Here is a 23,213-nt window from a genome sequence, read left to right as displayed (position 1 = left end):
TAAAGAAAGGAGTGTGCTGTGAAGTTCAAAGTGTTATCAAGCTCAAATATCAAATGAAACTTATCTTTTAAACTCAGGGTGCGTTCTCACTTAAACACAAACCACATCAATATTTGGACAAACCCCGGAACTAAACCAGGACTAGACCAGGGCTAAACCATGTCTACATCAGGAGTCTTGCTGGTTATTTTGAAATTATTATGTAATTTATGTTTGTTGCTCTTTGTTATTATATTCTGTTGTAATGTGTGAGCTTATGTGTCCAAGAAATTTCCTTTGTGGATCAACTTCTTGGGTTTTTTTTTAAAGACAATACAGGAAAGTGTGTTTACCTTGTTGACATGTTTCGGCTGCTTGCTGCAAGCCATCTTCAGAACTGTCCAATTGTCTAAGTTTAAATCTGAACAGGGCTCAAACCAGGACCAGCCAGTCCATATATATGATTGTCTTTATATTATGTTTTATTTCCATCACCATCTTTTAGAGTTTATGTTACTAAAAATTCATAGTAATAATTGCAATCCACAAGAAATGAACCAATGAGCTAAATAATTACAAAATATCAGCTTCTATAATTATGGTAATTATATACACAACAAACGAAACTAGCTTTTGAAAATGTGACAATGGCAATTTTATTACTCATCAAATTGAAAAACACTTTCTGCACTTTACTGGTGTTAGTCCTCTTTGTGAATACTGTTTGAATTCATGCATTTAAATGAATATTTCTTTCCTGTCTTCTTGTAGAGTTGCTTCAAAAGGGCCACACTTCTATCACCAACATGGAGGGCTGGGTGGGCCACCCGCTGGACCCCATCGGGACCCTGTTCAGCACCCTCACCGAGTCGGGCCGAGGGGGAGACGAGGGCGCTACCACCTGCTTAGACCTCTCAGGTAAATCTACCACACAAACTGAATATTAAAACTGGGTTAGGTTAGTTTATTTTTGTGTGTTTAGTGTGGAGAGAGGAGTGGGGCGTGGGAGGGTTTTTGTTTAGTTTTTGTCTTTTTTTTTGTTTTGTTTTTGTTTGTTTCATTTCAATAGTGACAAAAAACTAAACAAAACAAAAAACATGAAATTATTTTATTTTCTATTTGTAGTAAAAAAAACTAAAAAAACACACACACGTTAGAAAAAGCTTTTAGTTGAGAACAAACTTAAAGCATGGAGGGAAGTTTTGTAGTATATGTACAACTTATCTGTACAATTCATGAACATTACTCATCTGTGAAATTGTACACAAAGTAATTCAAGGTGCTTAACAGAATAAGAAAGATGTGCAAAACACCAAACGAAAACACAAATAACCATTATAAAAAGGAACTTTAAAAGAGAAAAGTGCTCTGAAAGTTCAGAATATTCACAAGCTTCAACATCAAATGGAGCACATCTTTTAATTTAAGAGCGTGTTCTCACTTACACTCAGACTACATCGAAATTTGGACTTAACTGGGACAAAATCCAAAACTAAATCTGGAGAAGAAGAAGTGAAGAATGTATCTATAAAATTCATAAACATTACTTATCTGTGACCTCTGATATAAAGTTAATCGAAAATGGATTGTAAAGATTATATATTCACAACTGACAAAGCATTTTACATAATGTTTTTGTGTTTTGTTTTGCTTCTTAATCCAGTTATTTGATCAGAAAGCAGAATGAGCTCTTCACTTTTCGGTTGCCAGATCCAAAGACTCAGTTCAGTTTGAAATAAACCCTAAAGACTCTATGATGTGATATAAAAATATTGAAATAGTGATATATTGTATCGTTAAATGTGATGATACAGTATCGATATCATGCGCTGCTGTATCGATATATCGCCAAGAGTATTTTTTTTGTATATTTTACTCAATTATTTTGTTACAGCTACAGTTTTGTTGTTTGTTTAGAGGATGGAAACTTGTTTATGCGACACATTTGACATTTTCACTGTTTTGATGATTAAAATGTAGTGTTTCGTATGAACTTTGCACAAGAAGTGGTTTAACAAAGACTTTAATATCACAGCCATGATTTAGTTGTTATTTTATATTGAACCGTATTGAATACATTTGAGATGTATCGTGTCAAATCTTAAGTGTGCTGTATCGAAATATGTATCATATCGTGATCTATGTATCGAGGTTTGTATCGTATCGGCAACTTCCTAACGATATCCAGCTCTATTTCTCAGTATTCGTGGGTTTCAGCGTCCTGAGATAAGCAAGATTTTGAGGATTTTCCCCATTGTTTTAAATTGTTAATTGCTATGGAAACTGTCCTAATTTTCCATTATTCTAGGCATTCCCAGGTTTAACTGTTTTTTATTAAAATGTAATCCATTTGAAGCACTGCACTCCCTTTAAAACCAACCCTTTTTCTATGGCAACAAAGTTATTCCTGGACTGTGCTACAAACGTCCTTTTCTGTATAAATCAGATTATACGGGTTTTATTCTTTGACCAATGACTCATTTCACATTATAATATGACTTTGAATTGTGTCTGCATAGTTCTTAGTCTTGACATAGTTGCGATGCAGACAGCGGAGGAAAGTTGGGTTCATTCCAAATTCACCTTGTCTTATCTCTTCCATTTTAAACGCCGTTCTCCCACACTGCTCCTGCTCAGGCCTCATTGGCTCCTCCGCTCACAGAAATAGCCTCTCCTCTGAGGTAACAGCTTAGACCGGAGAATGTTCCAGAGGTGTTGATCTTTACTTTGGGCGGGCTTCTCTATTCTGGTCTCCAATGTAGGACTGAAACTTTGCTTTTCAACAAGAGGCAGTATAAAGTCTAAACAAAGGACAATGGCATGTTTTTTTGTTGGTGGTTTAAAGGTCCTATATTACGTAAAATAGATTTTAGTGAGTTTTAAGCCATGATATAATGTTGTTACCTCCTCAAAAACAGACCTGGAGTTGTCTTTTGTTTTGTTGCATACACACAAGTTTGAGAAATCCTCAATTATCAGGCTGCTTACATCTCCAAAGCTCCAAATGCTCTGTTCACTTTTACCTTGGAAAAATCATGTGTTTTTATATATATTTCATATTTATTGTGTTTTTAGCCAAGCGTAATGGATGAATTTAACTTATTGTTTATGGAACAAACCATTCTGCAATGGAGCACTGTAACACTTTTGTAATTATTTTTGCAATTGCGTTTTTATATGTGTTTATTGCACATAAAGAGGACAAAATGTGAAATGTCAGCCAGGTTGGTGCCGTCTAGTGCCTCCGCCCAATTTTATTTCTCTCCAGCGACTAGGTCAGGAATTAAAATACACTAGATGGTTCGCAAAAACCCCGGAAGTGCAAGTTTGGGCACCAGCCAATCAGCGAAGAGTGATACATTCTGTGTTGGCAACAATTCCCGAGATTGAGGATTTAAAGCTGGAATAAAGAGAATGTTCGGTGAATTTCATCAAGGGGAAAGACGTTATTGCTCTTCTTCTTATGGAATTTGGGAAAAGCTTATTATACAAGTTACCCCGTTTAGCGGCGCGTTACACACATCATGACCAAATAGCAGCGATTAGTTAAATGATAAACAGTACCCGCCTACCGTCGAGCGAACTAATTCTAACACTGCGAGGTCAGACGGTTTCTACGAAGTGAAACCGTCTGATGAAATGTGGGACCTGCCGCTCAAATCTGCAAAACAAATTTACCAATAGGTACAAATAAAACAACCTAACCTTACCTAATCTAACAGTTCTAGAGCTGCAATTATCCAAATTATTCTAGTGACGGTGCATGGAGTTTAAAAACACAGTGGAGCGCTTCCTGTATTAGCACATGACATCACAAGGTGGAACGGAGAAGAATTCAGTTTAAATATTCCGAGTTTATGTTTTTTTTTTAAACATGTGTGAATGAAACAAAACACAACTCCAGGTTTGTTTTTAATGAGGAAACAACATTATAACATCGATTAGAAAATAACTCAGTGTGGGTCCTTTAAATTCTGATAAAAATGACAAAAATTACAGGTTTTTAGCATCATTATTTTAAAGCTCCAATATCCAATTCACACATTCAACTCAGCAAGAAGGTCCTTGGTAGCAAAACAAAACAAAACAAAAAGTCAGAGCACGATGGAGCTTTTTTAAAATGTACTTATTTATTTATGTTTTGTATGTTGTTTCTGTGTGTGGGTAGGTTTTCTCTGACTACTGTGAATTCACTTTTATGATTGTCAAGAAAATTGGTCCTCAAGATACAAATCAATGCTGAAACTGGTATCAAAACTAATACGGATTCAGTCAGGTATCGATACCTTTTAACTTTTTCAGGAGAAGAAATCAATAATCGGGAAATCTCTGTGTTTAAACCCTGCAGATTTAGGCTGAGGTGAAAACACTCCTTGCGATTTCTTTTTTTGTGGTGATACAGGAAGTGTTTCACTGTGTTTTTAAACTCCACACACCTTTACTAGAATCATTTAGATCATTTGAGCCCAGGAATCGCCAATCTCTTAACTTGAAAACCACCGATTCATGACATCACAAGGTGGCACAGAGCATTTTGAATTTTGGAGATAGACAGACTAATAATAAAAAAGCTACTCAAACACGTGTGAATGAAACAAAACACAACTCCAGGTTTGTTTTTAATGAGGAAACAACATTATAACATCGATTAGAAAATAACACAGTATGGGTCCTTTAAATTCTGATAAAAATGACAAAAATTACAGGTTTATCGCATCATTATTATAAAGCTCCAATAATAATTAGCACATTCAACAAGTTGGATGAGAGCAAGAAGGTCCCTGGTAACAAAACAAAAGAAAAAGTCAGAGCACGATTATTTATTTTTTTGCTTGTTCGTCCTGTGTGTGGGTAAGTTTCCTCAGACTACTGTGAATTCCCTTTTATTATTGTCAAGAAAACTGGTACTCAGATACAAATCAGTACTGAAACTGGTACTCGTTCAATCAGGTATCGATACCTTTTAACTTTTTCAGGAGAGGAAATCAATAATCAGGTATTTAAACCCTGCAAATTTAGGCTGAGGTCTTCTGTCAGACTGAAAACACTCCTTGTCATGTCATGTGGTAATGTGGAAGTGCTCCACTGTGTTTTTAAACTAATTTGGATCATTTCAGCCCAGGAATCGCCAATCTCTTAACTTGAAAACTACCCATTCATGACATCACAAGGTGGCACAGAGCATTTTGAGCTTTGGAGATAGACAGACTAATAATAAAAAGTTGCTCAAACATGTGTGAATGAAACAAAACACAACTCCAGGTCTGTTTTTGATGAAGTAACAACATTATAACATGGCTTAAATCTTACCAGAGTCAGTTTGACATAATATAAGACCTTTAAGTGACATTATATCGTATGCAACTGAGCACAGATTTTGATTCACTATTTTCTGTCAGCCCAAATCATTATATAAACTTTGGGCTAGTCCTGACCACACCTAGTTTCCTGCTCCTGACAGATGGTCCCAGCGGTATTGAAGGATGGGTCAAATGCAGAGGACAAATGACCCAGTTGGGACTATAAAGTATACCCTAACCTTCGCCTTACTTTCAAACCATGACAGCGGGGGTAGTTAGGGTCATGGAGCTGTTATTATCCCCACAGGACAAATTGATGCACAACTCCAGGAAACAAGCACGCCCAGACCACAGCCAAAGTGAAGTTTCAAATGTTTGTGTAACTTATTTTTGCTCTCACAAATCTTACCCATACAATCATACAGACAGCACACAGCATTAGGGCCGGGTATCAGTAAGAAGTTGCCGATACGATACATACCTCGATACAGTGCGCTTTCAATAAAAATAAAGGCTAAATCGTGGCTGTGATGCTAAAAGTCTTTGTTAAACCACTTCTTGTGCAAAGTTCATATGAAACACAAACATTTTAATCATCAAAACAGTGAAAATGTCAAATGTGTCGCATAAACGAGTTTCCTTCCTCTAAACCAGGCCTGTCCAACCTGTGGCCCGTGGGCTAAATGCGGTCCTCAGACAAATTTTTCATGGCCCTCAGGCTTCCGGGTGAATTGGCCCAAATTACCTTGAATCAATTCAATTTTACTTTTTACTACAAGTTTTTTTTGAAAGTCTACCTTGATAAAGCTCATATGTAGTATTTAGTGTGTGGTTTTTAGGATCTTAGCATGAATAAAGACTCATTATAATGTGTTTAAACATGCACATATTTCAATTATTCACTGTGTTGAGCACCAGTCTACGGTCTGTGTTTCCGTCTGTGATCCGTCTGTGTTTAGATATGTGACTCTTGATGAAAAAGTTTGGACACCCCTGCTCTAAACAAACAACAAAACTGTAGCTCTGTGACAAAATAATTGAGTAAAATACACCAAAAAAATATATCAATAGAGCAGCCCACGATAACGATACTGTATCATCAAATTAAACAATACGATATATCGCTATCTTGATATTTTTGCACACTCCTACACAGCATTCCTTTTTTTCACTTTTGTAACATGATATAACCAAAGATTTGAAAGAAATACTATTACTTCTGCTTGGTTTTGCCTGGAATGTTCAACAGTATGGCATTAAACGTTTCTCCCTCGCATTTAAGAGATGGCGTCCAAATGATTCTTGTGAAGATGTGAAGTAGAGCACTTCCTGTATTAACACGTGACATCACAAGGGGGAAGAGTGTTTTCTGTTTCAGAGAAGAGCTCAGTAAATCTGCAGGGTTTGTGATTTAAATGCGTGAATGAAACAAAACACAACTCCAGGTCTGTTTTTGATGAGGAAACATTATAACGTACATCAGGAAATGGCGTAATATGGACACTTTAAAACTTCTTGAGATTTAAGTCTTGACTAAAATGCTGCCAGTAGAAAAACACATTGTATTAACTATAACCAGACCTACTAACCACAACTTTCTCTTTTTTTCCTTTCCCCAGACTGTTCCAGTGTTGTGAGCAGGGCGGAGCTTCAGCGGTTGCCCGTGCAGAGGCTGCTTGGAGACGGCGAATCGTACGTGGCGCTGGCGGTGGAGACGGCTCTGATTGGCTTAGGGCAGCAGCGGGTGATGCCTGACGGGCTGTACGCGCAGGAGAAGGTGTGTCGCAATGAAGAGCAGCTATTGGCCAAGCTACAGGAAGTGGAACTGGACGACTCCCTGGTCAAAATCTTCCGAAAACAAGCGGTCTTTCTGTTGGAGGGTGAGAGATTTGATTCACTGTTTATGTTTTTGGTAACTTTAGATCTGAGTCCACATGTTAGTCACTAACTAGCTATTCATGGGTAGTTCATGTTCAAAATCTGTCTGGGATCTCATATACACACTTACTGTTTTCATTACTTTACAAAGATGTGAGTCTGGTCACTGGTAAATCTCACTGTTTTCAGATGTAGGAGCCAATAAGGGACTTCATGTTCCATATCAAAATCTAAACAATTGTAACTACTTATAAGAAAAACTGAAAAAATATTGGAATTATTTTGAAAAACATTACACATTTCTACAGAATCAATGAGCGAAATGCTGAGCTCTTAATTTGAGGTGAGAGAAATGTCATTTTGTTTGTAAATGACAGGTGACCAATGAGCTTTTTCACTTCACTGCATCACTGAAATAGGCTAATCTGATTGGACAATGATGTTTGGCTCTGGTTTGAGACACAATGGAGGGAACAGTGACCAGACTGATATCCCTCCAAATATAAAATATATATAAATATATAGAGGTCATCATATTATTCTGGAATTATAAGAGATGTTCAAAATAATAATAAAAAAAAAAAATTTTTGCTAAATTAAGTGATTAATCTCAGCCCTTATTTTCATATATAAATAAAATCCAGATGGAGCCCAACAGTCACTTCGGAGTCTGCTGTGGTTCTGGAAGTAAATTTCCCATTCATTTTCCCACAGCCTTTTAGAAAATGTCCAATATAAGTCACAGTGGAGGTTAACCAGGGTACTTGTTTTCAGATCAAAAACATTTGGAAACTTTTAATTGAATTAGATTTTAATAACGTGGCAGTTCATAACATATCAGAAGCAGATTTAAATAAATCTATAGGTCTTGTGGTCATTAGTTACCAGATTGCTGATTAGCTCTGAATGAGCTTTGAAACTTTTTAATATACAATTTTCACAAATAGTACAGAAAAATGAGAAATGAGAAATACGGGAAATGTATTTAGTGAAGTGGTAGGTGGTTCTTCCATGTAATAGTTTTTATAAAGTTGAAGTATGTGTGGTGTTACAGAGTTGGTGTGATCCCTGGTGTGGGTGGGGCTTTGCGGTGTGCATGTTCTCCACATGTATGTCTTGAGTTTGCAGGTTTCACCTTGTGGCCTGTAGGTGGCACATTCCCCAAAACCACACAGTGCCACTTTGAAGAGAAAAACCCATTGGCTTATGCTGCGTGTTTATTATCCTTTCATTTTGTGGTGCAAACAGAGGCCGAGCTGCCATGGGCCCGACCAAAATGAGCTCTTTACACAGTGACACCCAGACACCCAGACACACACGGCACACACACACAGCACACACACAGCACACACACAGCACACACACAGCACACACACGACACACACGCACACACACGGCACACACACAGCACACACACAGCACACACACAGCACACACACAGGCACACACACAGCACACACACGGCACACACACGGCACACACACACACACACACAGGCACACACACACACACACACACACACACACACACACACGGCACACACACACAGGCACACACACAGCACACACACAGCACACACACAGCACACACACACAGCACACACACACACACACACACACACGCACACACACACAGCACACACACAGCACACACACAGGCACACACACACAGCACACACACAGCACACACACAGCACACACACGGCACACACACAGCACACACACACAGCACACACAGCACACACACAGACACACACGGCACACACACACACACAGCACACACAGCACACACGCACACACACAGCACACACACGCACACACACAGCACACACACACAACACACGCACACACACACACACACACACACACACAGCACACACACACACACAGCACACACACACACACACACAGCACACACGCACACACACAGCACACACACAGCACACACACACGGCACACATCACTCTCATGTGGGATTTCAGTGCTTTTGGGGCTCTCATTCCCTGGAAACCAGTGCAAAAGCCCTTCCCTTAACTTCTGAGCCACGTCTTGAGATTCTAGTCATCTGTGAATAATGCTGAACAACTGTAATGTATGGATTTCTATTTAAAATCATCTGTTCAGTGTCTGTGGTGTACCTCTAGAACAGTTCTCACCAGTTAAAACATTTTATTAATTATAACCTTGTCAAAAGTTGTCCTTTCCATCTGATGTCGTATCTTTACAGTCAGTGCACATATGTGGACCATACCTCCTTAACATAGTTTAACCCATATTTGAACTGATGCTTGTCCTCATAAGGGAGGCAGGTCTCTATGAATCGTGTACAGACTATGTACGGTCCCACATTGTGATGACTGCACGCCCACAGGTCTCTGCTTATGGGAAACCATAGAGGGGTCAGGCCCACAGCCCCACCCAAACCAGGACCACCCACCTCTGACTCTGGAGCTAATGGAGCCCCAGGCCTCAGGGCCTCTGTGGGCCCCTGGGGCCCGGGCCGCTCTGCTCTGATGTGGTGGACCACTCACAGGCGGCTCGGGTTTAAAATAACCACCAGAGACTGAGAGGAAGTGCGGAGCAGAGGGAGGGCCTGGAGAGGGCTGCACACAGCTCCATATGTGAGCTGATGTCACTGTGTGTGTGGGGCCAGAGCTCCACATGTGTCCTCACATGATTCCTCCTGTACGTCTTACCTCTGTTCACACATTACACATTACTACAGGTTGGAATTATTATTAATTTGATTTCTAAATACTTTTTCATTTTAAAGGATTACAATTCAACACATCACAATGTAAACCTGCTCAAATTAAAGCCCAACCGTGTAACTTTTTGGCATAACTATTTAATAATGTTATGTTATTTGTATTGGATGTTTTTATTGCACTGAAAAAATGCTATAATATTCCACAGTATTTTATGATAAATATGCAAACACATCTACTGTATCTCCTTGGAAAGTGTGGGTTTAACGTTTTTTCCAGGGAATCATGTAGGTGAAAGTTACAGAAAGTTGAACAGAGTTGCTTTAATTTTAACCACATGCTATTTCTGTCAGCAACTAACAACAATGACTCACCTGAGGCTTCATTTAGAGTTTTCTTTTATTTAGCAAGACATGGGCGCCTTCCTTTGACTGCTGCTGCAATTTTTTCTTACACATATTTTCTTGTGTTTCATTTCTAACACATTTTTTCTCTCTGTCTGTCTGTATATATCGTTCCTTGTATGAGTTGATTATAATAATATTTTTCTCTGTGTGTCCACAGCTGGTCCGTACTCTGGCCTGGGGGAGATCGTCCACAGAGAGAGTGTTCCCATGCACACATTTGCCCGTTACCTGTTCACCTCGCTCCTACCTCACGACGCTGAGCTCGCCTACAAACTTGCACTGAGAGCCATGCGGTAGGTCTACTGCTCTGTGTGTGACTCTTTATCCTCTCATTTGAGAAGACCAGATAAGCTTACAGTAGTAGTAATAGTAGTAGTAGTAGTAGTAGTAGTAGTATCAGTAGTAGTAGCAGCAGTAGTAGTAGTAGTACATTTTTAACATTTATTTATTCATTATTTTTAAGAATACTTTCAGACACACCACATCAAAATTCTGACTAACTAGAAATAAACCTGGAACTAAACCTGAACTAAACCTGGACTAAACCTGGACAAAACCTGGACTAAACCTGGACTAAACCTGGACTAAACCTGGACTAAACCTGGACTTGAACCAAACCAAGTCTACCCAAGGCTAAAACTGAGTTCAAACCAGGCTTGTATTTAATCTCCAAAAGAGCGTATTTTGAGTTTTTACACTTTTAAAACACAGGGACGCTGTGTTACAGATTAAGTTATTAACTTCACACCAGAATGATGGGAGTGATAAATGATACCTTTTATCTTCTCATTAATTAATACGTGCAGTAATTATTTTATTCATTTTGGTTGTCTCCAGGGAAAATGGATTTCACATAATAGAATATTTCAAACATTCCACCATCAAACTACAGGTTTTTTTTTTCAAACCTCATTTATTAAAGGTGCATAAGACTTTACAAAAAATATTAACACCACCAAATATATGAATGTGTGGCTCATACTCAGTAGAAGTAGTCGTAGTAGTCGTAGTAGTCATAGTAATCCTAGCTGCAGTAGTAGCAGTAGTGATTGTAGTAGTAGTAGTAGCAACAGTAGTAGTAATAGTTGTAATAGTAGCAGTAGTCGTAGTAGTAGTAGCAGTAGTAGTCGTAGTAGTAGCAGTAGTAGTCGTAGTAGTAGCAGTAGTAGCAGCATTAGTAGTAGTAGTAGTAGTAGCAGCAGTAGTAGTAATAGTTGTAATAGTAGCAGTAGTCGTAGTAGTAGCAGTAGTAGTCGTAGTAGTAGCAGTAGTAGTAGCAGTAGTAGCAGCAGTAGTAGCAGCAGTAGTAGTAGTAGTAGCAGCAGCGGTAGTAGTAGTAGTAGTGGTGGTAGCAGTAGTAGTAGTAGCAGTAGTAGTCACAGTAGCAGAAGTAGCAGTAGCAGTACTAGTAGTAGCAGTAGCAGCAGTAGTAGCAATAGTAACAGTGGCAGTAGTAGTAGTAGTAGTTGTAGTAGTAGTGGTGGTCATAGAAGTAGTAGTAGTAGTAGTCGCAGTAGTAGTAGTATTAGTAGTAGTAGTAGCTGCAGCAGTAGTTGTAGTAGCAGCAGCAGTAGTAGTAGTCATAGCAGTAGTAGCAGTAGCAGTAGTAGTAGTAGTAGTAGTAGTAGTCACAGTACTAGTAGTAGTGGTAGTAGTAGCAGTAGTAGTAGTCATAGTAGTCCTTGTAGTAGCAGCAGCAGCAGCAGTAGTCATAGCAGTAGCAGCAGTAGTAGCAATAGTAGCAGTGGCAGTAGTAGTAGTAGTAGTTGTAGTAGTAGTGGTGGTCATAGAAATAGTAGTAGTAGTAGTAGCAGTAGTAGTAGAAGTAGTAGTAGATGTAGAGATTATATGTGATATAAATTAACAATTACATTATAGAAAGAAGATCAAATTTATCATTATGCAGTAGTAGTAGCAGTAGTAGTCGTAGTAGTCGTAGTAGTAATAGTAGTAGTAGTAGTAGTAGTAGCAGTAGTAGTAGTAGTAATAGTAGTAGAGATTACACCAATTTGATAGAACTTAACAACTCAATTAGAAAAATAAGATTATCATGACGTGCATGCTTAAAACTAACAGCAACTAGCATGCTAACACACACCTCCTGACAATTAGACGCAGACAGCAGGCAGCGGACGTATTTTGACCTGAAGAGCTGCTTATACAATACATCTGTACTTGGGAATACGTGGAGAAACGCAGTACAAGTCCATTAACATAAGCAGTAATAATATTTAACTGCATTTTACGATCCATTCAACCACTGTCTACGAGGCTCCCTGTTGCTCCTCGTGTGTGTGTGTATTTTGATGTTGTGACTAGTGGGAGTGGGATCAGTGAATATTAATTACACTAATGAGCCTCTAATTAGTGTGTCTGTAATAAGAAGAAGCACACACACACACACACACACAGACAGGGCCACAGGGACATGGCGTTTGTTCTATTGCACAAAGCTTTGCCTCTCTCAGTCCGGTCTGGAAAAACGGATGAGTAAATGAACTGCAAGTGATGTGTTTAAAGTGTCCGGCGTCATGTTGGATAAACAGAAGACGTGGGGGATGGACCGTTGGCTGGCAGGCGGCGGTAACTTGTGTGAAACTAGTTAGAAAAGGCCAAGTGAAGTAACGGAAATATGTTTTGTTTTTTTAAAAAAGCTCCTACATTACGCAAAATTGACTCCTGTGAGCTTTAAGTCGTGTTAGAACAATGTTGCCTCATCAAAAACATATCTGGAGTTGTGTTTTGTTCGATTCACACATGTCTGAGTTAGCCTATATTATTAGTCTGTCTACATCTCCAAAGCTCAAAATGCTCTGCTCCACCTTGTGATGTCATGGAGTGGTACGGTGATGGTAAATAGTCACGTTTTTACACAGTGGTTTTCCATCTTTAAGGCTCTCAAAGCACTTTACAACAAGGAAACACTTACTCATTCACACACCAGTGTATGCAGACACTAGGGGCGAGGTGGGTGAAGTGTCTTGCCCAAAGACACAACAACAGCGTTCATCTGTGAGAGCTGGAATTACACCGCCAACCTGTGGGTCAGTGGATGTTTCTTTATGTCCAGAGCCCGATAGTTTTCAAGTTAACAGCTACCTTTTACCTTTAGTGCACCAGATTCTAGCAATTCCAGGTCTGAAATGATCCAAATTATTCCAGTTACAGGGTTCTCACGGTCATGGAAATCCTGGAAAAAGTCATTGAAATTGAAAATGTCTTTGTAAATTCAATGAAAGTTTTGGAAAAGTCATGGAATTTTAGTATCTCTTTCACGCCAACTACAGCGTTCTGTTAAGTTCTCATTAAACTATGATGATTATTTCCGAACATATGCGCTTTTTGTTTAAAAGAAACAACAACAAATGCACTGACAGGATTTTGAATGTTAAAAACTGTAATACCAAACCATAAGGCACAGGTGTCAAACATACGGCCCGGGGGCCAGATTCGGCCCTCCAAGACCTTTAATCTGGCCCTCGGCAGATTTTCTACTAAAATATTTGAATTATATTTTCTATTAAAATATGGGTAATTTTCTGTGGTGTTTATCACAGCAGCATCTCCAACGTCTCTGTACGTGGCCCCTCCCACCAGAGCAGCACAAATGAAGACTTGTCTCTTTCCAAACACTCTTAAAGGACGATCGTTTTGACTGTTGACCGTGACAACTCATCAACAAAATGTCCAAAATGAGAAAAGTGGAGCCGAGTGCAGGATTTTACAACAAAAATTTACTTATTCCTATTTACAGACAAGTTAATGTTAAAACTTTGTGTTGAAATTGTATTTTTCTTAAAGTTTCAGGTTGTTCATAATATTATAATATTTTGTAAAAGAAAGAGTTCACCAATTAAAAAAGATTTCTGTAATAGATTTGTGTTTCTCTGCACAAATATTTAAATTATTGTTATTTTTGGGGTTTATATGACATGAGTTTTCTGATCCGGCCCCTTTGGGATCAAAGTAGGTTGGATACGGCCCCCGGACCAAAATGAGTTTGACACCCCTGCCATAAGGTGAGAGGAAAGGGTTAACATTTCATATTTAGCTCTAAAAGTATCAATTCTACACATGTCGGGAGTCAAGGAAATTCACTTTAGGTCATGAAAAATCATAGAAAAGTTTTGAAATTTTGTCAGTGAAAAAGAGTGGGGACCCTGTAGTTAAAGTGTATGGAGCATTTCCTTTGTTACTACATGACATTACAAGGTGGAACTGAGTGTTTTATGTTTGAGAGAGGAACACAGCCTAAATATGCAGGGTTTGTGGGTTAAACATGTGTGAATGAAACCACACACAACTCCCGGTATGTTTGTGATGAGGAAACTTTACAACGTAGATCAGAAAATAGCGTGATATTCTCCCTTTAAAGAGGGTATTACAGTTTTATGGGGTATTAATTGCTAACACATATTTAGATCACCATGTTACCTTTTATTGTTTTGAAAATACTATATTCACCAAAAACAAGGCATTCAAATGTTTAATTAAAGTTCGATTTTGATGCTTTGAGTCCCCCACCCCTCTCTTTGCTCTCTGCACTAAGTCACTCCCCCTTCAGAGCGTGCATTCCACTAATGAAACTGCTGCACATTGAATCAGGTTTCTGAAGTTGTAGTGGTAAATGGTCACATTTTTATAGAGCGATTTTCCACGTTCAAGGTAAAAACAAGGAACCACTCACTCATTCCCACACACACACACACACGCACGCACACACACACACACACACACACACACACACACACACACACACACACACACACACACACACACACACACACACACACAGTGTTGGGGAGTAATGGATTACATGTACCGGCTTTACGTAATCAGAATACAAATTATAAATGGATTACATGGCGGTATTTTCCTGTATTCACATTTTGGGCTATATCCCTTTTTTTTTTATTACTTGATTTTGGTAATTCCACTTATTACCAGAAACCCAAACAGAACGTGTGTAATAATATGTTGGTGGTGTCAGTTACACAATGGATGAGGTTGTTAATAATCTGATTCTGCATCATTTTGAGTAAAAAACATCAAATGTTACAGATATTTACTGGGTTAGCACCTTTATGTTTGTACTGAAAGTTTTTTTGTTTTTTTAAAATAAACTATATGACACTTAACAGTAGGATGAACATAATTTAAAGCAGCAGTGATCTCATATAGAAAGCATTTTTCTATCAATAATATTCTGAATACGGTTAAGGAAAGACTGGGCTTTTTATTGTCTTTTAGCAGACAAAAGATGTTATGTTAAGATCCTAGTCTTTGCTTCTCTACAGTAAACAAATGCCTGTTCATGGAGACTTGGACTCAACAGCCAGTTTAAAGAGAACAAACGAGAATTTTCAGGATGTGGTTGGTACATTCATGTAGTTCTAAAAAGCATGACAATATCAAGTAATCCAAAGTATTCAGATTACGTTACTCACCTTAAATAAGTTAATGGATTCCGTTACAAACTACATTTTAGGGTATGTAATCTGTAATCTGTAGGGGAATACATTTTAAAAGTCACCTTCCCAACACTGTTCATACACCAGTGTACGCAAACTAGTGGCCGCTCCAGGTACTGCAGCTCCCCGGATCTTGGGCCCAGACAGAATTCTCCCACAGAAGCACAATGCATTTTTTTGGGAATTCAAGCTGCCCGTGTTTGGCTCACAGGGCATCAATATCTTTCACAAAGGTCGGCTTTTGTAGGGATTCTTTTCTATTTTCACAACATAAACCTTTTAACATGTTTAAATCCTCAAACGCCTAAATTTAGCTTTGTAAGATTTAGCCTCGCCCCATTCTGAGCCAACATCACATGGGTGGGAGGTGATTTTTTGGGAGGCTCCATGCGCCAATGAGCACAGGCCATTGAAAACAGTGTTGGGAAAAATTAATTTAAAATGTAATCCCCTACAGATGACAGATTACATACCCCAAAATGTAGTTTGTAACGTAATCCATTAAATTACTTCAGGTGAGAAATGTAATCTGATTACTTGATTTGCTGTAGAGAAGCAAAGACTCGGATATCTTCCCATAAGAAGTTTTGTCTGCTAAAAGATGATGAAAAGCTCAGTCTTTACTCAACCGGATTAAAATATTGATAGAAGAGGAGGAGACGCGGTCCACGCAGCCTGATTTAGTCCTGTTCAATCCTGTTTTAGACCTGGTTTAGACCTGGTTTAGACCTGGTTTAGTCTCGGTTTAGTCCTGGTTCAGTCCTGCTTTTTGGTTCTGCTTTAGTCCTGGTTGAGTCCTGGTTTAGTCCTGGTTTAGTTCTGGTTTAGACCCAGTTTAGTCCCGGTTTAGTCCCAGTGTAGTCCTGGTTTAGTCCTGTTTTTTGGTTCTGCTTTAGTCCTGGTTGAGTCCTGGTTTAGTCCTGGTTTAGACCTGGTTTTAGTCATGGTTTAGTCCTGGTTTAGTCCTGGTTTAGTCCTGGTATAGTCCTGGTTTAGTCCTGGTATAGTCCTGGTTTAGTCCTGCTTTTTGGTCCTGCTTTTTGGTCCTGCTTTAGTCCTGGTTGAGTCCTGGTTTAGTCCTGGTTTAGACCTGGTTTTAGTCATGGTTTTAGTCATGGTTTAGTCCTGGTTTAGTCCTGGTTTAGTCCTGGTATAGTCCTGGTTTAGTCCTGGTATAGTCCTGGTTTAGTCCTGTTTTTTGGTCCTGCTTTAGTCCTGGTTGAGTCCTGGTTTAGTCCTGGTTTAGACCTGGTTTTAGTTATGGTTTAGTCCTGGTTTAGTCCTGGTATAGTCCTGGTTTAGTCCTGCTTTTTGGTCCTGCTTTAGTCCTGGTTGAGTCCTGGTTTAGTCCTGGTTTAGTTCTGGTTTAGACCCGGTTTAGTCCCAGTGTAGTCCTGGTTTAGTCCTGCTTTTTGGTTCTGCTTTAGTCCTGGTTTAGTCCTGGTTTAGTCCTGTTTTTTGGTCCTGCTTTAGTCCTGGTTGAGTCCTGGTTTAGTCCTGGTTTAGTTCTGGTTTAGACCCGGTTTAGTCCCAGTGTAGTCCTGGTTTAGTCCTGCTTTTTGGTCCTGCTTTAGTCCTGGTTTAGTCCTGGTTTAGTCCTGGTTTAGTCCTGTTTTTTGGTCCTGCTTTAGTCCTGGTTGAGTCCTGGTTTAGTCCTGGTTTAATTCTAGTTTAGACCCAGTTTAGTCCCAGTGTAGTCCTGGTTTAGTCCTGCTTTTTGGTTCTGCTTTAGTCCTGGTTTAGTCCTGGTTTAGACCTGGTTTTAGTCGTGGTTTAGTCCTGCTTTTTGGTTCTGCTTTAGTCCTGGTTGAGTCCTGGTTTAGTCCTGGTTTAGACCTGGTTTTAGTCCTGGTTTAGTCCTGGTTTAGATCTAGTTTAGTCCTGGTTTAGACCTGGTTTAGTGTCCAACAATGAGTGGAATTATTGAAAAAAAAAGGGATATAGCCCAAAATGTGAAAACAGGAGAATACCACCGTGTAATCCATTTATTTCAACAAAGTAACTGTAATCCAATACAGTTACTCATAATTTGTCCTCTGATTACGTAACTCCGGTACATGTAATCTGTTACTCCCCAACACTGACTGAAAACAATACAGCACCACCTTGGATTCATCTTCCACATTTTATTATAGTCCTATGATTTGTTTATGTCGAGACCGCGATTCGAAGCCTGTGTGTAGTTTTGGATCCGGCTAAGACGCAACCACGATTACTTTTTTAAATTCTAGTCTAATCGTGTTTATTGTTCAGACGTATATGCCACTATAGAAAAGTTTGGTTAACAGTTAAATGTAGCTCGCGTTGTTGCTTTCTATTTTAATTCATCCCACCCCGTCTGGGCACATCAGTCCGTTTCCTCCGCAGCCCCTTTTGTGGTTTAACAAAACAGTAAAAGCAAAAACAACTAATTATAAATAATGCCTTCCTCTATTTTCCTCTATAGTGGTTCTCCAGGGAGGCGCTGTGGACTCTCAAGGTTACACACATGTCCCCACATCCTCCACATCCTCCACCCTCCTCCACCTCCACATCCCAGAGCTCTTTCCCTGACTCAGCCTCTCCTCTCTCTCTCTCTCTCTCTTCTCTTCTCTTCCTTCTCTCCCTGCAGTTCCTCTTTCTCTCTCCTCCTCCTCCTCCTCCCTATCATTTTCACTGGGTGCTTCCTTCTCTGCCGCCTCTCTCTCTTCTTCTGTCTCTCTCTCCTCTCCCTCCCTTCACTCTCTCTTTCTCATACATGTTCCTCTTCCTCTCTCATCCTTCCCCACTTTGTCCTCCTCTTTCTGTCTCCAGCTTTCACCCTCTCTTCTTCTTCTCCCTGTCCTCCTTTTTTCTGCTCACTCTCTCTGTCCCTTACATGTCTACCTCCTCCCTCTCCACTCTCTCTCTCTCTCTCTCTTTATCCTCTCTTCCTACCCCTTCTCTGTTTCTCTCCCCTCTCTCATCCCTCCTCTCCTCTTTCTGTCTCCTCCTTTCACGCACACCCCCCTCTTTCCTCTCGCTCTCTCTTCTTATCTTCTTATCTGTCTACCTCCTCTCCTCCCATCCTCTCTCTCACCCTCTTTCTTCCCCTGCATCGCCTCTCTGTCTACCTCCTCCTCATCCTCCTTCTCCTCTCTCTTTCTATCCCTCTGCCTTCTTCCTCGTCTTCTCTCTCTTTCTGTCTCTCTCTCATCTCCTTTCTCTCCCTTTACCACCTACTCACTCTCCCTCCCTCTCTCTCTCTCTCTCTCTCTCTCTTCTCTCTCCCTTTACCTACTCACTCTCCTCCCTCTCTCCCTCTCCTCCTTGCCATCACCTTATCTATCTACCTCCTCCTTCTCTTCTCTCTCTTCTCTCCTTTCTCTCCCTCTACCACCCATTCACTCTTTGGCCCTCTTTCCCTCTCCTCCTGCCCATCCCCTCTCTCTCTTTCTGTCTCTCTCCCATCTCCTTTCTCTCCCTCTCCTCCTCCCTTCACCTTCCCAGTCTTCCTCCCACTCTCGTTCTCTCCCTCTACTCCTCCTTTCACCTTCCCAGTCTCCCTCTCTCTTTCTCCTCCTCTCTTTGCCTTTATAATCTCCCTCCCTCTCTCCCTTTCCTCATCCCTTCACCTTCCCAGTCTCTCTCCCTCTTTCCCTCTCCTCCTCCCCATCCTCTCTCTCTCTTTCTGTCTCTCTCCCATCTCCTTTCTCTCCCTCTCCTCCTCCCTTCACCTTCCCAGTCTCTCCCTTTCTCCCTCTCTCCCTCTCTTCCTCCCTTCACCTTCCCAGTCTCTCTCCCTCTCCTCCTCTCTTCCTCCTTCACTCCCTTCTCCCTCTCTCCCTCTCTCCCTTCCCTTCTTCCCAGTCCCTCCCTTCTCCTCTCTCCCTCTCCCCTCTCTTCACCTTCTCAGTCCCCTCTCTCTCCTCTCTTCCCTCTCCTCCTCCCTTCACCTTCCCAGTCTTCTCTCCTTTGTCCCTGTCCTCCTCTTCACCTTCCAGTCCCCTCCCTTTCTCCCTCTCCCTCTCCTCTCTCTTCACCTTTCCAGTCTCCCTCCCTCTCTCCTCCCTACACCTTCCCTGTCCCCCTCCCTCTCTCCCTCCTCCTCTCTTCACCTTCCCTCTCTTCCTCTCCTCCTCCCTTCACCTTCCCAGTCTTCCTCCCTTTCTCCCTCTCCTCCCTTCACCTTCCCTGTCCTCCTCCCTCTCTCCCTCCTCCTCTCTTAACCTTCCTCTCTCCCCTCTCCTCCTCTTTTCACCTTCCCCGTCCGCCTCACTCTCTCAATCTCTCCCTCTCCTCCTCCCTCTCTCCCTCTCCTCCTCCCTTCACCTTCCCAGTCTTCCTCCCTTTCTCCCTCTCCTCCCTTCACCTTCCCAGTCCCCGCCCTTTCTCCCCCTCTCCCTCTCCTCCTCCCTACACCTTCCCCGTCCGCCTCACTCTCTCAATCTCTCCCTCTCCTCCTCCCTCTCTCCCTCTCCTCCTTCACCTTCCCCGTCCCCCCCCTCGCTCTCTCCCTTCCCTCCTCTCCCAGCTCCGCCCGGCTCTTGGGGTGTGAAACCGGCGATTTAGAATAATATGGCCACTTATGGTTGCTCCTGGGAACTGGAGGTGTCTACTCAGCACATAATGAATGTGTGTAATGTAGCGTAGTGTAATATGATAGCATATACCTCCTGGCTCCCACGGGACGCCGCACTGTTAAATATAGAGGAGGAAGTAAAAGAAGCAGGCCTATTCTAATGGGCCTATTATAACACTATCATTGATACAAGAGAGACGAGACTTATAGCTATACCATTCCTATGTTTTTCCTCTCGCTCTCTTCTCCCTCTTGCAGTCTTTTCTTTTTTTTTTATACACACAGAGCGTATTTATACTGTTTGTGTATCTGTATTCTGTAGCTGCTGCTAATTGGGGCATGTCTTGAAGCTAGTCAGTGCGAACTATGCAAGGACATGAGCTGAGTTTATAATACGCACTCTGAATTCTACTTTTTAAACATCTACTGCAAATGCCAATAACAATACTTCCCAGAAAACTCACAATTAGATTTTTATTTTTCCTAAATTCTCTAACACAATACGCGGCGACCAAGAAAAAAAAAAAAGACTCGCTGGTGTCCGATCATGACGTACAGAGCCACACCGGGGGTCTCCAACACACCTTCAGGTATCTCGCTGTGGGATTTTTGAGTTTGATAAATTTCCATCGTAAAAGTATCATTTTGATGCCCGTGTCTGTGCGCTAATAAATGGATAATGGCTTCTGTTTTATAAGCGTCTAACCGTACCCCGAGGCTTGCTCTGACTCTTCTTGCAACCGCTAAAATTAGTAGCTCTGTGGAATTTTCATTTTGTAAAGGATGTTGACCAGAGGAAAACAAGATTCCTGGGCTACATCATATAATAATAATTCAATTTAAAAAGTTTATTGTCAAATTTCTGTATGAACATATGAAAAACTGAAATGATGTTCTCACTCTCAATCTTCTAAACTAAATAATAATAAAATAAAGGGAAAAGTCCAAAGTTCTTCTTTAGGGAGATGCAGATTCCTAGTTTCCTGGCCGTCTGGTAGTTATTAAGGGGAGAGAGTTCAGCATCCTAACAGCCTGGTGGATGAAACTGTTAGTGAGTGTGGTGGGGCTCCTGGGCTCCTGTACCTTCTCCCAGAGGGCAGGAGACTGAACAGATTGCGTGCAGGGCGACTTGCACCACTCACAATGGTGATGGCTTTGCAGTTGAGTTGTGATGTATATATGTCTTGGAGGGAAGGAGTGGTGCACTGTTGATCTTCTTGACTGTGTTCACTATGCACTGCAGGGCTCTGTCGTGTAATAAGAGAATAAAATGTCATAATAATAATAATAATAATAATTGTAATTTGAGTTTCCGCAATTTTCAAATCGCAAAGTCTGGAGTTATTTTGATAGGAGTATGTTCTCTCCAAAGAACAAAATATCTTGTGTTTTTATAGAAAGTCCTGTTGTTCCTGTAGTTTAGCAGCCAGGCTGGTGCCATCTAGTGCCTCCACTCAATTTCATTTCTCACCAGGAATCAAAATACAATAGATGGTTCACAAAAACCCCAGAAGTGCAATTTCGGGCACCCACCAATCAGCGAAGAGTTATATATTCAGTGTTGGTAGCGATTCCTGAGATCGAGGATTTAAAGCCAGAATAAAGAGAAAGTTTGGAGAATTTCATCAAGGGGAAAGACGTTATTGCCCTTCTTCCTACGGGATTTGGGAAAAGCTTAATATACCAGTTAGCCCCGTTAGCGGCGTATTACATATGTGACGACCAAATAGCAGCGATTGGTTAAATGACAAAAAGTACCCGCCTACCGTCGAGCGAACGAATCCTAACACTACGAGGTCAGACGGTTTGTACGAAGTGAAACGAAGTAAAACCGGCTGATGATTCAGGCTTGTAGTTTAGACCTTTACAAACATGTTCTGAATTGCATTGGGATTCTTGTCTTTTTTTTTTCTTCTTGTCTGTTTTTATTTATTTATTTTCTATAGATAGATAAGATTATTAACTGATTGTGATTGTCTCTATGTGGCATCTCTACTCCTTTCCCCGGGATTACACTTTAAAACTATCTTTGCCATTAAAACTGGCACATTTACAGACATGCTCATTAATGTGCCCTTTCCCCTTGTCAAATAAATAAATAGATATGTATGTACGTACATTAAACATGTATCACACTGCGACATGTATTGCCAGGGCTAATTTGCAGTGTCCGTCCTTGTATATTTACACTTTGTAGCTGCTGCTAATTGGGGCATGTCTTAAATCTAGCCAGCGTGCAATATGCAGGGACATGACTTTGCGCGAGTGGCCAAATTCAAGTAAGAAAAAAAAAAAAAAAGAAAAACTTCTTGGATTCGCTAAAAGAAGGAAAGATGCTTACTTGTCCTTAGCTCAACCCAAATCCCACGCGGCCGTTATCATGCGAGATTTCCATATGCGATAGCCTGCTCCCCATGCTAATGACTGTAGAGGCGCCGCGTAATCCACCACCTCAGATGCGCGGGCCAATCCATAATCCGGAAATTTATACAGAGCTGTGTACACATTATGCAAAGTTAGCATAAATGGAGACAATAGATCAATGACATGCACATTTCGCTGACACCTCATTTTTAAGTGTTTAACCTCTGCCAAGAGATGGGCCAGAATCGTGGTGAAGGCATTAAAAGTTTAAAGAGGCTATCGGTGTGCAGTTTTGACTTCAGAAAATAGATGTTTTAAAGGTCCTGTATCGCACAAAACTGATTCTTGTGAGCGTTAAGAGATGTTAGAATGTTGCTACCACGTCAGAAACATACTAGGAGTTGTGTTGTGTTTCATTCACACATGTTTGATTCATTCTGCACTGTTAGTCTGTCTATATCTCCAAAGCCCAAAATGCTCTGTTCCAACTTGTGATGTCATGTAGTGGTAGTTTTCAAGTTAACAGCTACTTTCTGTGTTTGGTCCAGTAGAAATTGGTATATCGAA

General features: G+C 40.7%; 1 protein-coding gene across 1 annotated transcript in view; it reads left to right on the top strand.

Moving 5' to 3' along the window:
• LOC110167067 (zinc finger SWIM domain-containing protein 6) overlaps nucleotides 1-23,213 on the top strand; it is a 183,535-nt gene that overhangs the window by 143,419 nt on the left and 16,903 nt on the right. Inside the window, exons 8-10 of the mRNA XM_020932368.2 lie at nucleotides 751-897; nucleotides 6,899-7,159; nucleotides 10,429-10,564. Of these exons, the coding sequence (XP_020788027.2) occupies nucleotides 751-897; nucleotides 6,899-7,159; nucleotides 10,429-10,564 (544 nt within the window). The remainder of the gene's footprint in view (nucleotides 1-750; nucleotides 898-6,898; nucleotides 7,160-10,428; nucleotides 10,565-23,213) is intronic.

Source organism: Boleophthalmus pectinirostris, unplaced genomic scaffold (genome assembly GCF_026225935.1).
Source record: "Boleophthalmus pectinirostris isolate CB_2022bp ecotype Guang Dong unplaced genomic scaffold, ASM2622593v1 HiC_scaffold_4, whole genome shotgun sequence".
NCBI classification, from domain to species: Eukaryota; Metazoa; Chordata; class Actinopteri; order Gobiiformes; family Gobiidae; genus Boleophthalmus; species Boleophthalmus pectinirostris.
This window is presented reverse-complemented; position numbering and strand designations above follow the sequence as displayed.